Source organism: Benincasa hispida, unplaced genomic scaffold, assembly GCF_027475165.1.
Source record: "Benincasa hispida cultivar pf3 unplaced genomic scaffold, pf3_genome.v1.1 HicScf644, whole genome shotgun sequence".
In the NCBI taxonomy this organism is placed as follows: domain Eukaryota; kingdom Viridiplantae; phylum Streptophyta; class Magnoliopsida; order Cucurbitales; family Cucurbitaceae; genus Benincasa; species Benincasa hispida.
Window position 1 is genome coordinate 29,565 of NW_028326761.1, and position 15,220 is coordinate 44,784.

At 31.6% G+C, this 15,220-nt stretch overlaps 1 protein-coding gene across 2 annotated transcripts; it reads left to right on the plus strand.

Moving 5' to 3' along the window:
• Nucleotides 1–1,227: 1,227 nt before the first annotated feature.
• LOC150030058 (protein POLAR-like 1) lies at nt 1,228–6,236 on the plus strand. Of its 2 annotated transcripts, XM_090310109.1 has the most exons (4): nt 1,300–2,000; nt 2,568–3,028; nt 3,811–4,130; nt 5,890–6,236. In XM_090310109.1, exons 1-4 carry the CDS (start codon nt 1,628–1,630, stop codon nt 5,903–5,905), a joined length of 1,170 nt encoding a protein of 389 aa, XP_090166235.1. In that variant the 5' UTR covers nt 1,300–1,627; the 3' UTR covers nt 5,906–6,236. The 2 variants fall into 2 exon arrangements, with proteins under 2 accessions (XP_090166236.1, XP_090166235.1); XM_090310110.1 differs by lacking the exon at nt 5,890–6,236 and having other exon boundaries at nt 1,228–2,000; nt 3,811–4,635.
• The last annotated feature ends 8,984 nt before the right edge of the window (nt 6,237–15,220 follow it).

Consider the following 15,220-nt stretch of genomic DNA (forward strand, 5'->3'; position numbering starts at 1 on the left):
ACATATTTGGCACACTTTATTTATATAGAGGTTGACTTAAGATTTTTTTTATTGACACCTGTCCTTGTTGATGTCATTCTTAAAATACTAGAAATTAAAATTGAATTGTCCATTAAATAAATTAGTTGGCTCATCTAAAACAAGATATTTGGACTAAAAATCAGTGGTCAAATCAAATGGCTCAACCTCATGCTCATTTAGGACTAGATGTGTTATCTTAGGGTGATCCTCCTTGTCCCAATCCATGTAAGTTAAGTTTTGCCTCGTATGTGTATATATATATATATATATATATATTAAAACCAACCTAAATAGGACAAATTAGTTTAAATATATGTTTGAAAACATATTATCACAAACTTGTCAAAACACACTTTGATATCTAAATGAGTTTGTGCTAGCGTATTAAGAATTAATGTTATGCAACATATTTGGCACAGTCTATTTATATAGAGGTTGACTTAAGATTTTTTTTTTTTTTTTATCAAACACCTGTCCTTGTTGATGCCATTCTTAAAATCCTACGATTAAAATTGAATTGTCCATTAACCAAATTAGTTGGCTCATCTAAAACAAGATATTTGGACTAAACATCAGTGGTCAAATCAAATGGCTCAAGCCCATGCTCATTTGGGGCTAGACGTGTTATCTTAGGGGATCCTCCTTGTTCCATTCCATGTAAGTTAAGTTTTGATTCGTGTGTATATATATATATATAACCTAAATAGAACAAATTAGTTTAAGTATATGCATGCTCAGATACTCCAACCCAAAATGTTGTTGAACCAAAAAGAAAAAATTGTGTTTTCATGTTGATTTAGTATTACCTCATTTGGTTAAATCGGTAAATTAGATTGATTCCAATATCTCAATTGAACGAGGCTTGGTGGATCATTTGAGAATATTACTTTGCATATGGTTATAAGCTATATAAAAGATTTGAACCTATGACTCATAAGAGGAAAACAAAACTATACAATAAAACTATATTATATTAACTCAATCAAATAAACTAAATACAACCATAAATTTACTTATTTTATTTTAGTTTATTTGATTGAATTAATACTATAAATATAATTTTATTTTCATTAAATCTCTTTATTTCAAATTTTTATTTTCAGATTTTCTATCAAACATGTCCTTAAATTTTCATACCAAAAAGTCTAAGACTAATATTTTAAAGACTGGAAAACCATATAAAGGAAATGTACGAAATAACATAGTAAGTAAAGAAAAAAAAAAAAAAATTACTAAAAAAAAGGAAGAAGAAGAAAGAAAGAACGAAAACATTATTTTAAAGAAATTTGAATCGATGGGAATTCAAAATGCAATAATTAGAGCACACAGAAATTATTGAGTCCAATCCAATTTTCATTATCAGTCATCGACATCAGATTGAAAATTCATAAATACCTTGAAATAATTGAGCGCCAATTCTCCATTATCAACCTCAACGAAGTTATTGAAGTTCTTAATCAAGCGTGGAGAAATCTCGTGAATTGCAGAACCAATCCAACACGCCATTAATATTCCTCTCTCCAATTCGAAAAACCTTTCACTTTCGTCTCTGTCACTTCCTTAATTGAATTTAATATCTTCTCTGCCCCTTTAATCACATTCTCTTATGAATCCACCCTTTAAATCCCACGAAGTTTCTGATTCCTGCAACTCCACCGGCCATATTTTCCGTGTGGTAGATATTCTCCGGGAAGAAAGCGAGGGCGGCGACGGATTTTCCGGGGATGTGGGTATGTCCGACGCTGGAGAGCGCCGCCTGCCGGATGAATCGGTGAGCATTCACTGTTTGTCGCCTCGGCGGATTGTTGCTCGGTGGGTGGCTTCGTTCCGGCGACCGAAGCGGAGGAGAACGGTTGAGGAGGTTAGGAGAGAGAACGAGAGCGGAGATTCTGATGGTCCGGTGACGTGTTGTAGGTGCTCGAGAAATGGAGTTGACGGTGGCGCTTCGTCGTCTTCACCGGCGAAGATTTTTGGGCCAGGTGAGTGAGTATATTGATTGAGTTGATTTGGCTAGTGGTTTTAAGCAATAGAATGGGTTTAGTTATATCGAAACTATTTTGTATTGGTTTATCGATGTTTGACTGCGTTGATTGAGATTATAAGCAAAATGATTAGGAAATGAAGGTATAGTAACGTTCTAGTGCCGAATGGATGTACATAGCTACTTCTGGATCTGGAAATTCGTAGGCCGACTTTGAAAATGTAAACGTAAATAAGATAGCAAACATTTTATTGAAATTATTGCAAAAGTACATAACTTCACTTGATCTGTTTTATGGGTTGATGAAGGCCATGCATTTGTGAGTGCAAAATATGCTTTTAATTGCTCAAAATAAATCTTGATGATATGAAAACTGCGTTCGAAAATGAAAAGTTAAAACTTGAAATTGATATTGAAGAACAACATTTTTTAATATGACAGTCATTTCAAAATCACGGGATTGGATTATAATGAGAGAGTGACAAATGGATTGAACTTTCTACATCTCTATGTTGTCCTTGTTTTCTCTTATGTTTCAATTTGCCCGTGTGCTTAAAATTCACAGGAGTGAGTAGGAAAGACGATACATCATTCAACTTGGGAGTTGGATGCAGTTTGTTGTATCTTGTACTTGCGAGTAAAAATGAACTTTCGAAGATGGTAGATTTGAGGAGAGAAATGGAACATTTTCTTCAAGAGATCAAAGAGGAGCTGGGAAGAAAAAACAATACCTTTGAGTCATTCCACTTGAATACAGATGTGGCATGTTCCTCTACAGATTGCCAAGATGGTCCTTGCTCTACCAGCCAGCTTTCATATCAGCAAGATTTTGCATCTCAAATTGTGTCTGATGCACAATCAACTATACTAAATCATTCCCGGAAGTCTCATCTGCATGAACACGTTGGGGAATGTCAGGAACGGATTGACGAATTGGAATCTGAGTTCGAGGCCGAGTTAGAACGTTTGCAGCTTCACTTGGAAGTTGAAAGTTCTTCTGGACGCATAGAGCAGCCAAGAATTAAGGTATGTATGAGAGAACATTCTAACATTTCTAGATAACTTTTCTTTCCAAGTTAATTTTATGGGACTTGTTGGTTTGGAAATGCTCACTCTTATAGTTGTTGCAGTCTACATAAAATTGATCTCATTTTTATGACTATTTTGGAGAATTTGATCAACACTAGTTATCTCTGATGCCATTACACCTGATTTAATTTTGGACTAGCCATATATAACTTAAGTGATACCGCTGAATTTCTATGAAGAATGTAGATGATATATGGTTTGAGGAGCAAATAATAAATATCTATGTGATAAGTTTTCTAAGATCTATGGTAGTTCACGATTGCTCATCTTACTTGTTGGAATGTCTTGAAGTTGTTATTTAATGTTTTGAATGATCAATCATGAGGGGTCTAGTATATGTAAACCCTCTAACCTTACTATCGTATTTGTTATCTATATTATATGGTATTTTCTCTTTAATGATAAACTACTCTCTCCTTATGCCCTTAGACATAGTTAGCATACTGTTAGTGAATTATGTAAAGCTCTGTGTTGATTTCTTTACTTTTTACGTTCTCGCTTGATATGATTGTCAACTTCATAACATTACTTGAAAGTGAAAGAATGGTAGACGGTTTTATCTTTAATATCATGGAGTAAAATATTTCCCAACATTTTATCAGATTTAAGAGGATGAAGACATATATTTCTGACATATTATCTGTAATGGTAATGCTGTATTATGTTGCATATTCAATTCTTGATTGCAAGCTCTGAAACTGGGTTATGTGGAATGACAGACTGCGAAGAACACGAACTTGACTAGAAGCTGCTGTATGAGTTCTGGTGAAGTCACTGATCTTGGAGATGATGGCACTGAGAGGCAACAAGGAGTTCCTCCTACAGAACTGGAAAGAAAGTTACATGAATTGCTAGAAGCAAGGCAGCAAGAACAGATAAAAGAACTCGAAGGCGCTTTAGAATGTGCCAAACAAGAAATTATTGAAAAAGAATCTGAAGTTTCTTGGTGGAAAGAAACTGCAAAAGTTATTTCTAAGCATATTCCAGCTCATTCACGACTTAAACTTGCTTCTCAGCATGATCAGCTTCAACTACTTGGGTAAGCATCCTTCTACAGTATACAAAACTTCTTCAGAGAGATTAATGCTATTGAAATGATGACTGAAGATTTTGATACAGCCCACATGATGTAGTTTTTAAGTTAGAATATCACGTTTAGAGCAAATTTGAGAGTGATTTTTAAATTGTTAAAATTACTTTTGTCATGTTTAAAATGACTTTGAACATGCCTTTAGTCACGTAAAATCAATTTAATATTTACTTTTACACATTTAAATGCAAATTTCATATCATCAAAAGTGATTTTGAATATTAAAAAACATGTTTCTAAACAAATTTGAAAATGACAAAAGTAATTTTGACATTTAAAATCACTCTTAAACTTGCCTTTAGGTTTCCCCCCTTTTTCTCTCCCTCTTTTAAGTGTATCAAAGTCTTCATTCCACATAGCCTTATGGACAGGAATGTTATTCCAATCATATTTGTAGGGCTATCTCAACCTTTTGGATTAATGTCATTGACTCCTTAATTTGACTGTTCTGTCACTTGTTAGCAGTTATCACAATAAACACGTATCAAACATTAATTAAACAAATTGAAAACGAGTTTGATACTTGTTTGTTGTAGGGGGTGGAAATGGTTCGAACCGAACCGAACCGAATTTTTTAAAATGTGAAATCGAATCGAACCGCATATATGTGGTTTGGTTTGATTTCAAATTCGGTTTTAACTTTTTTAAAAAATCCATGTTATATTTTTTTAAATTAAAAACGGTTCGGTTTGGTTCGGTTTTGTTCTTTAAATTAAAAGCAGTTCGGTTTTAAATTCGGTTTTACTCTTTTTTTAACATATAAATATATATATATATATATATATTAGTTAAAAACGGTTTGGTTCGGTTGCAAATTCGATTTTTGAAAGTGAACCTGAACTGAACCGAATTAATTCGGTTTCAAAATTTCTTCAAACCGGATCGAACCGCATTTTTCGGTTTCACTGAGTTTTTGGTTTGGTTCGGTTTTTGTGGTTTGAATGACCACCCCTAGTTTGTTTTTGTTGATGTCTTAGATTTTCATAAAATAGCATATCACAATCTTTAGAAAGGACCATGTCGTATGGGTAATGACTGCCATGAGAAAGTAACAAATTTATGTTATATACCATTGTCTAGCTTTGAATCCATGTTCTTTGGAAATGGTATACAACACAAATTTGTTAAATTTAGTTATATTAATACTTTTAACATATGAGTAGAAATCAATATTAAGAACAATATTGTGTTATCTATTACCAATTTTAGAAAATAGCATGTCATAATCTCCATGTCAATGTCCTTTAGAAAGAAATGATATGTAACACAAATTTGTTTCTCTCTCAATTATATCAATATCTCACACTTATACGTTTGAGAAATTATAGAATGTTCAACAAGTAGAAATGCATATTAATTGGAGAAGAAAATACGTTACAAAAGTTCAAACATAAAATTTTACTCTATACTAAGATGAGTTATGGTAAGTTTAATGTCATCAATACTTTCATTTCTGACATTAATGTCGATAGTACAAATTTTATGTCTAAGTAAGAATACCATCATATTAGAAATGAGGGTTCATGAAATTTGTAGTAAGGCTACATTTTATAATAGTTAGCTCAAATGGTTATGGAGCTACAACGACAACCTAGGGCCTATTTTTTAAATCACCATTAATTTATTACATTTTATATAGAGTAAAGGTTGCCTAAGATGTATTAAATTGTGACATTCATGTACCTATGAATTATGTTCATTTAACCAGAAAGGTCAGGCTCTAATCATGATGAAAGGGATATAAAAACATGCCGAAAGCAGCCCTATGGGTTAACTTTATTTTGAAGATGCGCACCAAGGACGAAGAGAATGAAAGAATGGTCAATTCCACAAATCTCAACTGACAACACAATCAGATTCCTTCTTATCTTAATTTGGTAGTGTCCCATTTCAAATTCTCTTCCTAATATTTTCCCAAAATCCTTCCAAGTTTGAAATATTTGGAACTTTTTTTTATGCTTGAAGAGATACTAAAATTTAAGATTTGGGTGCAGAAAAGGTAAAATTAGTGGTCAATTTTTGGATTTAAATGCATCACCTTTTTTAGCTTCTTTATACATTTTCTTTATGTTCGAGTTAATCTTTTTAAAAGTTTGATAATTTGCATTTTAGCGTTAAATCATTTTTTGACCTCAAAGTCTATCAAGAAGGTGAATTTGATATTATGTAATTTAACACTTCTCTTTGAATTTGAAATATATAGAAGATCTAATAAATGAAAATCAATTTACATCCATCCATCAATTTAAGATTTTAGGTCAAGCGACAATTTAATATTAAGTTTTAAGCACTAGTTACTATTGATTTCTTTGTTTTATTAATCTACTTTTTAACCCATATTTGAAAACTCAAAATAAATTTTTTTAAAAAAAATTGGTGAATAATTCAAATATTTAATAATAAATATGTAAACTATGGTAAGGAAGTTGTAAAAACATAAGGGCGGTTTTCAAAATGAAAAATCGAAAACCAAATGAGGTCCAAGAAATCACTCGTAGGTTTAAGTTTGATCATTGTTGCTATCTTTAGATTCGATTTAATAAAGTCGCAAATTACCCTAAACTCAAATTTAATGAAATATTTTGTGTTAGTTTAAAATCTTGATTGATACAAACCCACAAAGTTTTAATTTTTTTTATTATTATTTGTTTGTTTGTTTGTTTTGTTGTTATTTAGGAGAGCAATTTCATTGCTTTATTTCTATTAAACCTAACTCGGAATTGCTTAGTGTACAATTTAATAAAGAGATTATAGGTTTTGGAAAATTGATATAAATAGCCTTTCCAAATTTTTTACTTTTCAAAATTAGCACGTTTAAGTCGTTGAATTTGTTCACTATATCTTTTTGGGATCAACCATCGAGATTTATTTTAAAATCTATATTTTTCTATGTTATCGATTGTTTTTTGTTTTTTTGGTGAAATCTTGGACAATGTATATACAAAGATTGTACCAATTTTTTCAAGTATTATGTAATATTTCCAAAACTTAAACGACGAAAAGAAAATTCACCCTTGAAGCCATCAAGTGAGATGGGAAAATTGGGACTTCCATGTGGAATTTAATGCCAAATCCGGAGTTATTATCTCAACAGCCTCCATTTTCGACGACGAGAAAAAGAAATTCATGAATGCTTTTGGTACATTGACTGATTACCAATCAAAGAAAATAGAAGCTTTTGGTAGATTGATCAAAAGAAGAAGCAGCATAATCTCGAGTGTAATCCAAATGTATCGAGAAGGCAAAAAATAATTTATAAATTAGAAAAAGTTAAATTTTTAAGTAAATATCGATGATCATCTTGAACGAGAAATTTTTAAAATGCATGTTAGTTTTACTTTTCGGATAGGTTTTCTCAAATTGAAATCACAACATAACAAAGAAAAATATTAAAGCCAGATAACTTTTGAGATTAACCAAATCTTAATTAAAAAAATAAGATAATAATAAAACTTTTAAAGGGCTAACAAATGGAGAAAATAAAACTAACAACCGTCCAATCACATCAAAAACTTTAAAATAAGTAAATATTTCTCAAAATAGCCCTTTTGGAAGATTTTTATCAATTTGTTTATAATATTATAAAAAAATGTCGGTAGTCCCATTCATTATTTTTTCTCTCACTGGTTGACGTCCACGGACTAAACTCCTATCTATATAATATATTGTCACAAATACAATATAAAAATATAAAAGGCATAGCAATTTAAAGTTTCATATCATTTAAAAAGTTTTATTACAATTTTATATACTAGATAAGAGAAGATAAGGGTTCGCAATCTTAATTTCTTTTCATGAGAGTGATATTTTTAATGACTACAAAATAATTGTTTGATAGATTTCATTAATAGAGAGATAAAGATTGTAAAAGCACGGATATTAAATACCAAAATATAGAGATCTTAATTTTATAGAAGTGGCGATAAAATGTTGATGGATATTTTTTCTTAAAAAATATTAAATATAGTAAATTAAAGATATATCTAAATTAATAAATAAACTTCTAGTACCTTTTACATTAGTCGAAATCTATTATAGTATTAAAGTCACATTAGCTTATATTTTGTTTTATTTTGTTTGTTTCTTTTTATGTTTTATCAAATTTATATAATATAAGTGAAATATCGATTTATTCCTTGTATCGATGTCGAATACATGGATACGTGAATTTTTGGTAAAAATATCAAAATGTCAATGAAAATTTAATATTGCGATCATGATATGACTTTGATTTTTTAAATTTTGAATACCACATACATTTATTCTATGAAACTTTTAAGTTACAAATTATAAACTTGTGATTTAAATGTTATGGTAACTTTTAGTATATGTGGTTAACATGTTCATCTCCAACTCATTTGATGACGATAAATCTGATTAGAAGTAGGAGCGAGCATGCTAGATCGAAAAATTGAGTCGACTGACTAAAACTGGCCGAATCAAAGGGCGGTCAGTCAGAGAAGAGGATGGGCTTAGACGATGTCGGGTTGGAAAAATTCCAAACTGATAATTTTTTTAAAATTAAGGAATAAAATCACCAAAATCCACCGAGCGATGATCAATTTGCACTCCTCAACAAACGAGGTCGGTTTTAGCATTTACTAAACGACCATAATTGGTTTCAGTGGCGAATACATGGTTCTGTATAAAGGGCACAAGTTCATATAAATATAATATTAGATACATTAGTATAATATTCAAATCATATAATATCGTCAAAACGATCATAACTAACCAACATAGAAAAGTGACATATCTAGAATTTATGTTACAGACACACATTTATATAAAATTAAAATTTTGCCAATTACGTCAAATTTTGTGTCATATATATAGTTTTTGATTTTTTTTTAAAAAAAATATAAACTAGAAATTTGATAACTCAATTAGTGTATCTAATACGTAGTACCAAATATATGTTTGTTTTTCTAAAAAAATGTAATTATTGGCTACAAAATTAAAATTGTGATGTTCAATTATAAACAAAAATAATTTGTTGGCTAATATAATAATCAATTTTTAAATATTTTAATATTTCATGAGTTTTTTAGATACTAAATTAAAAGTTTACAAATCTATTAGACATTTTTTTAAGGAATTATTAAAGTCGAGTTTAAATGTTTAGATATTTATTTAACATAATTTTAAAAACTAAGAGTTGGACTTGTAATGACTTTAATGTAATCTTAAAATAATGATAAAGTAAATAACAAAACAAAAAATTTATACGTGAAAATGATGTTTATATGACTTATTTTTAAAAACTAAAAATCAATAATCAAATACTTATCCAATAAATTTATTTTTTAAAAAAAAAATATAAATAAACATGAAAATATGTGGAAAAAAAATAATGAAATATACACGAAATTTTAAGCAATAAAAAAATCACGAAAACACAACCATCAAATAACCATGTATACTCTTAGTTAGATAGATTCGATAATTCATATCATATTCCTAGATCGTATTCTATATAACCATGCTTTATAATTTTTATCATTATCAAATTAAATAATCAAATTTTATTTAGTAGATCGTTAGTATGAACGATAGAGACCAAATGAACCTCCAGTTAAATGCAAACACAACGTTTAAAGTCTAAATGGGAAAAAAAATCATAATTTTGACTTTAAAAAGATAATTCAATCGTTGGAAATATTTATGAAAACGTTTGTTAGAGTCTAGAGATGATCATATTTCCAAATTTGCAAGCAAAGTGATAGGTAGTGTGACATTTAAAAAAATTAATATAATTCATAATAAAAGAAAAAAAGTGTTGATGCAATCCTCTGCTTTTGATTTTATATTTCGTGTATCATTTCCTCTACATAAACTTTTTAAATATAAAGTCAAGAAGTGATTTCCACTATCCCTAGAAAAGAAAAATAATTATATGTGTGAAAGATATTCATATGAAGGTGATGTTTCTATTTTAGAAATAAAGTACTTCCCATATCACGTTTTCTTAATTTATAAATACACATGGGCCTACTATAACTATAACCTTACATTTAAACAATCCGTGGCCTCTTTTTCAAATTTATATTTGATTAATATTATTAGCTTCATAAAAGTTTAAACAATTTTAGGATGGATGATCAAACTTTCAATTTTAAAGGAAGAAAGTTATATCAATCACTGATGAGCCAAACTCACTTTGATTTTGTCATTTTGTTAGTTTCAGATGATAGTTTCAATATTTAAGAAATGACTTTACAAATACATAACATATGTATGACATTTCTTTTAATGTCTTGTTCGTTTAGTTCATCTTTTTATCACTTTTTTTAAAGAATTAGACTAGCTTCCGAAACTACATGTTAAATCTTGAAATTAGAACAAGTTCAAATTTTTTTTAAATGCTTCTAAATAGATTTTGTGTCAACTAAAAAAAAAAAAAAAAAAACTCATGAATGTCAGGGTTGAAGCTTGGAGAACTTGTCAAAAGGAGTATAGCTCGATTGACATCTATATGTGTTATGTCAAACCTCTCCCTAGATTACCCTCTTAATCCAAGAAGGGATGTAAGGACAATAATTGCCAACCCTTTTGTGACAATACTATCCTATTAAACTCTGTAACCTGTATCCTTAGCACCTGGCAACCAGATAGACATTTCAGTACTATAACTACTCCAAGCATTATTCCATAAGAACATGTTAACATAGGTGCTATTGATCTAAAACTCTATATTCATTCACATCACAGTTAAACTAGTAACAAACATTATTATATTTACAATCCTCGTCTCAGTATTTCTACCCAGATCCCCGTGATATGTATAGATAAAACCATAATTAAACAGAAATGGTGAACTACCTAAACACTATTCTTTGGAGGAAATCCTAGATAGTGACTGACTGGCAGATCTACTCGGCTTCGGGACGTCGACCATTACATAGGGAAGAAAACATTTAAAAGAGTGAGCTTAAAATGCTTAGTGAGTGACTATCTTAAATAAAATATGCTTTAAATCATAAATAATGTGAACATGTTTATCATTGAGACACTTATAATATCATAATAGGGTTTTGAAAATGAAACTGGAGTCGTAAAATACATCACGTAAAAACCCAAAATAAAACTCATTAGCATATTTTTGGGAAACACCACTACTCCACTATCTAGACATGTGGGAGAGCATTTTGCTCAATCCCTAATAACCTTAGTTGAGATAGAGCTCTTTTGCCCGATCTCATCAACGTCAATAACATAATCACACGTGCACATAGAGTTGAACTGGGTCATGAACACCTTACCATACCTTCGGTGTTAAGGATTCCTAGCATAACTAAAATCTGGGTACCTTACCAAATCTTCGGTACTAACATTAGAGTAGGGTTCATACAAGGCACAAAACATTTATGCACATGGTAGAATATACATTCATTTAAAATATTCTTCATAGTTTCATTATCATCGCATGGTGCCTTGTAAAACAATAAGCATGCTTGTAAAATTCCTTGATGAAACTTTATCATGCTATAAAACATGACATATGCTTACTGAAAAACACATGCTAAATTCATAAATAACTTCATCATTTGTAATATGGTTCAAGTGATCAACATTTATTAAAAGCATGTGTCAACTAAAACATGATATGAAAACTTCATGTAAACTGCCTATGTGATAAAAACATTCATAAAAACTATATTTGGAAAAAAAAACATTTATTAAAACTTGTCACTCGCCGTCTTAAGCTACTTATCCAACGGATTTATAAGCCTCTCCTACTTACGTTTGCCCCATAAAGAAGAGGTTCATTGGTTAGTTTCATTAGCTCCCTTTTGAGATTAACATAATACTTAACTTAACATCATCGCATAACATCATCGCACCATAACTGAGTTCATCACATCCCTTATACTTAGCCACTTTACTTTTTATTGTCTAGATACTGGCTTCCCTCTCTATTGGGTACTCTATGGTCGCAAGGACAACATTCTGTTTCTATGCATCAACCAACCTTCACGTGCCTTACTTTATGCCTTTGTGCATCGTCACACTCATTGATAAACCAACTGCTTGCTTAATCTTCGTATGTAGCTGCCTGCTTATTCATCCATAACATTAATTTAGATTCAACCTTTTAAACCCCATAATTCAATTACCAGCTATTAATAACTAAATTTCCTTTTGATAAACTTGCTCAAAACTTTATAGCTCACTTACCTTAGAATTTGAGCATCAAATCATTTTTTATTCAGTTGGAAAACTTCTCGGATCTCCTCAACCTTTTTGTGTTGTATAATATATGATATTTACTTCACATCTTGATTTTGCTCAATTGTATATTTTATTTGCTTTATCACAAACCAATAAACATAAAATCTCTGGTTATCTGTATGTAACTTAAGCATGTATGTGGTGACATACAAGTGGATCATGTCTTGAGTGATAACCAAATTGGTCTGTAGTATATGGATATAGGAGAGAAACCTTATCTTGGTAACGCTACGGATACGACCCACTTTGTGGAATGGTCACAAGTGTTGTGACTTGTCACAGATGATCTGATCTTGATCATTCGTGTAGGGGACATGCGAGCGGGGGCGTTTTAAACAAAGAGTTTGTATAAGACCTAACCACGAAGTGTTAACGTCTCGTTATATAACACCGTTCATGACAAAGACTTCACTTCGCTAGGATGACCATAGGTAACATGATCTCAATTTTGAGTGAGTTTAGAACTATTGACATTGAGGGCGGTCTTTTGACTTGTATGGGTCCGAGTGGCCAGGTTGCCAATTCAATCCTACCATTTTGGGGATTCGTCTAATTTGGTAGCTGGGAACGCAGCTACACAAGATGGAATTCACTTCTTTCTTCAAGCAGGGGCAAGTAGATAGATAACTCCCTTAAGGACTGATTCCAGGGCTTGAACGATGTGGCACCACACACCTTCTCTTGGCCTGAGAAGTGTTCACACATAGTTGGACTATGTTGTATTGTTCATTAGAGGAATCAGTGGTACATAAGGAATGAGATGTAACTACAGGGGTAAAACGGTAAAGTGGTTTAGCTGTACTTACGAGCATCTGTGAAGGGTCATCGTACTCATGATTGGTTATATCCGATAGATACAGAAATATATATGTGGTAAGAAGAGTTCAGCTGTTGGTCTTTAGTAGAATGCCTGACAGTTAACGGATGATGGATCTCGTGGTTAAAGAGTTTAGTTAGCTATTCATGTACCATTGGAGCTTCGAGCCACAACTCCATCAGGTCCCTTAGGTAGCTTTTATAAAGTCGAGAATCAGTTTTTAGGTCAGTTTGAAATGTTCAAATTGACAATAGGGAGTTCGATTATATATGATATAATTGAACTAGTTAATTATATATGATATTTGGCTAAATGTATGAGATACATTATTTTGGAGAAAATTAGATATAAATATGATTCATATCAAGTGGAGGAGAAATTACTATAGTACATAAATGATATCAAACTATAGGGTAAGAATATAATATAATTATATTTTTTTTATTAATTAAATTGGTTAATTATGTGATAATTGGCCGAAATCTTCTCCTCGATCGTGTATTAGTGGGAAATTCAGTATTTGGTTATTGTAATAACAATAACTGAAGAATAAAATAAAAATTTATTTCATTTTGCAAAGAGTTCGTAAAAAATCGCAAAAGGTATGAAAACGTATTGGTTGCTTAGCTGAGAGCCTATATGATAGAGCTTCATCGCTTAAATGATCGCACACCCGCATCTAAATGATCGCCTAGCATGCCGTGTTTTCTAAACGATCGTTTACCTATTACTAGACGATCGCTTAGTAAAACCTACACGATCGTGTAGCTTTCTCTAAATGATAAGCATCCCCGCTATACGATAGCTTTCTCTCCTACTTGTTTATCGTCTACATGATCAGCCCATTCCTCCGACCTCTACCAAATTCAACAAAGATCATGCTTTGGATTCTCACCCTGAGAATACCAAGGGCTCTAAGTGGTGGTGCCGTCCCCACTCCTGCTTGCTCGTGCTTGTTCGTGTTACTTGTTGGGAATGTCCAACAAGTTGCAGTTCGTGTTAAACATTCTATTTTATCAATAACAATGACTTGTTGATTTTGCATCTTATTATGAAAATCCAATAAACGCATCATTGGCTGTAGTCTGAATGCTGTAACTTTATGTAGTGACATAAATAGGATCAAGTTGACAGTATATAGCCTAAATGGTCTAATAAGTATATGGATTAAGCTGGGTATCTCATCCTGGTAACATTATTGGATGCGGCCCACTCTATAGTTGTTACAAGAAGTTGTAAGGTGCTAAAAACGATGTGATTCACAAATCGTTCATGTTGAGACAAGGGAGTGGGGGCATCCTATACGATGAGTTTGCATATAGATTGGACCACGAAAATAATCACTTTTCTTTATAACGACCGTTTACTATTAAAACTCACTATTTCATTTATTGTATAACTTAGGTTAACTCGATCTTAATCCTGAGCTAGCTATGAACTCCTGTTTGTTCGGGATTATCCTTTGATCTGCAAAAGGTGAGAGTAGTCCAACAACACTACTCAATAAGCTTACCATTTTGGGGATAAGACTAGATGAATAGCTGGGGACATAGCCTTGCAAGATGGAATTCGCTCATACTCTATTTATTGTTAGTAGATAGGTTGTTCTCTTAAGTACTGACTCCATGTCTTGAACAATAGGGCTTCGCCTTCTCATGATAGAGAAAGGATTTGATTTATAAAGATTATGAATCAGAATTGTTCATTAGAGGACCAGTAGGAACTTAAGGAACAAGATGTAGTCACAAGGGTAAAACGATATTTTTGACTTAGCTGATTACGAACAACCTGTGAAGGATTGACTTATTGATTACGGTTATTAAGTGGACATAATATATCTACAGTGAGGGGAGTTCAACTATGGGCTATAGTGGAGTGTCCCATTAGTTAACGAATGGGAGTTAGATCGGACTAATGATTTAGCCGATTAATCTCGAATCATTGGAGCCCATGATGTGTAGGTCCGCGAGGTCCCCCTACTAGCTTGTAA

Excerpts from the sequence above, each read along its gene's own strand:
- LOC150030058 (XM_090310109.1), top strand. The coding sequence starts at position 1,628 with ATGAATCCACCCTTTAAATCCCACGAAGTTTCTGATTCCTGCAACTCC. Across the intron at positions 2,001-2,567 it reads GGCGAAGATTTTTGGGCCAG|GAGTGAGTAGGAAAGACGAT; the intron begins GTGAGTGAGTAT and ends TAAAATTCACAG. Across the intron at positions 3,029-3,810 it reads TAGAGCAGCCAAGAATTAAG|ACTGCGAAGAACACGAACTT; the intron begins GTATGTATGAGA and ends GTGGAATGACAG.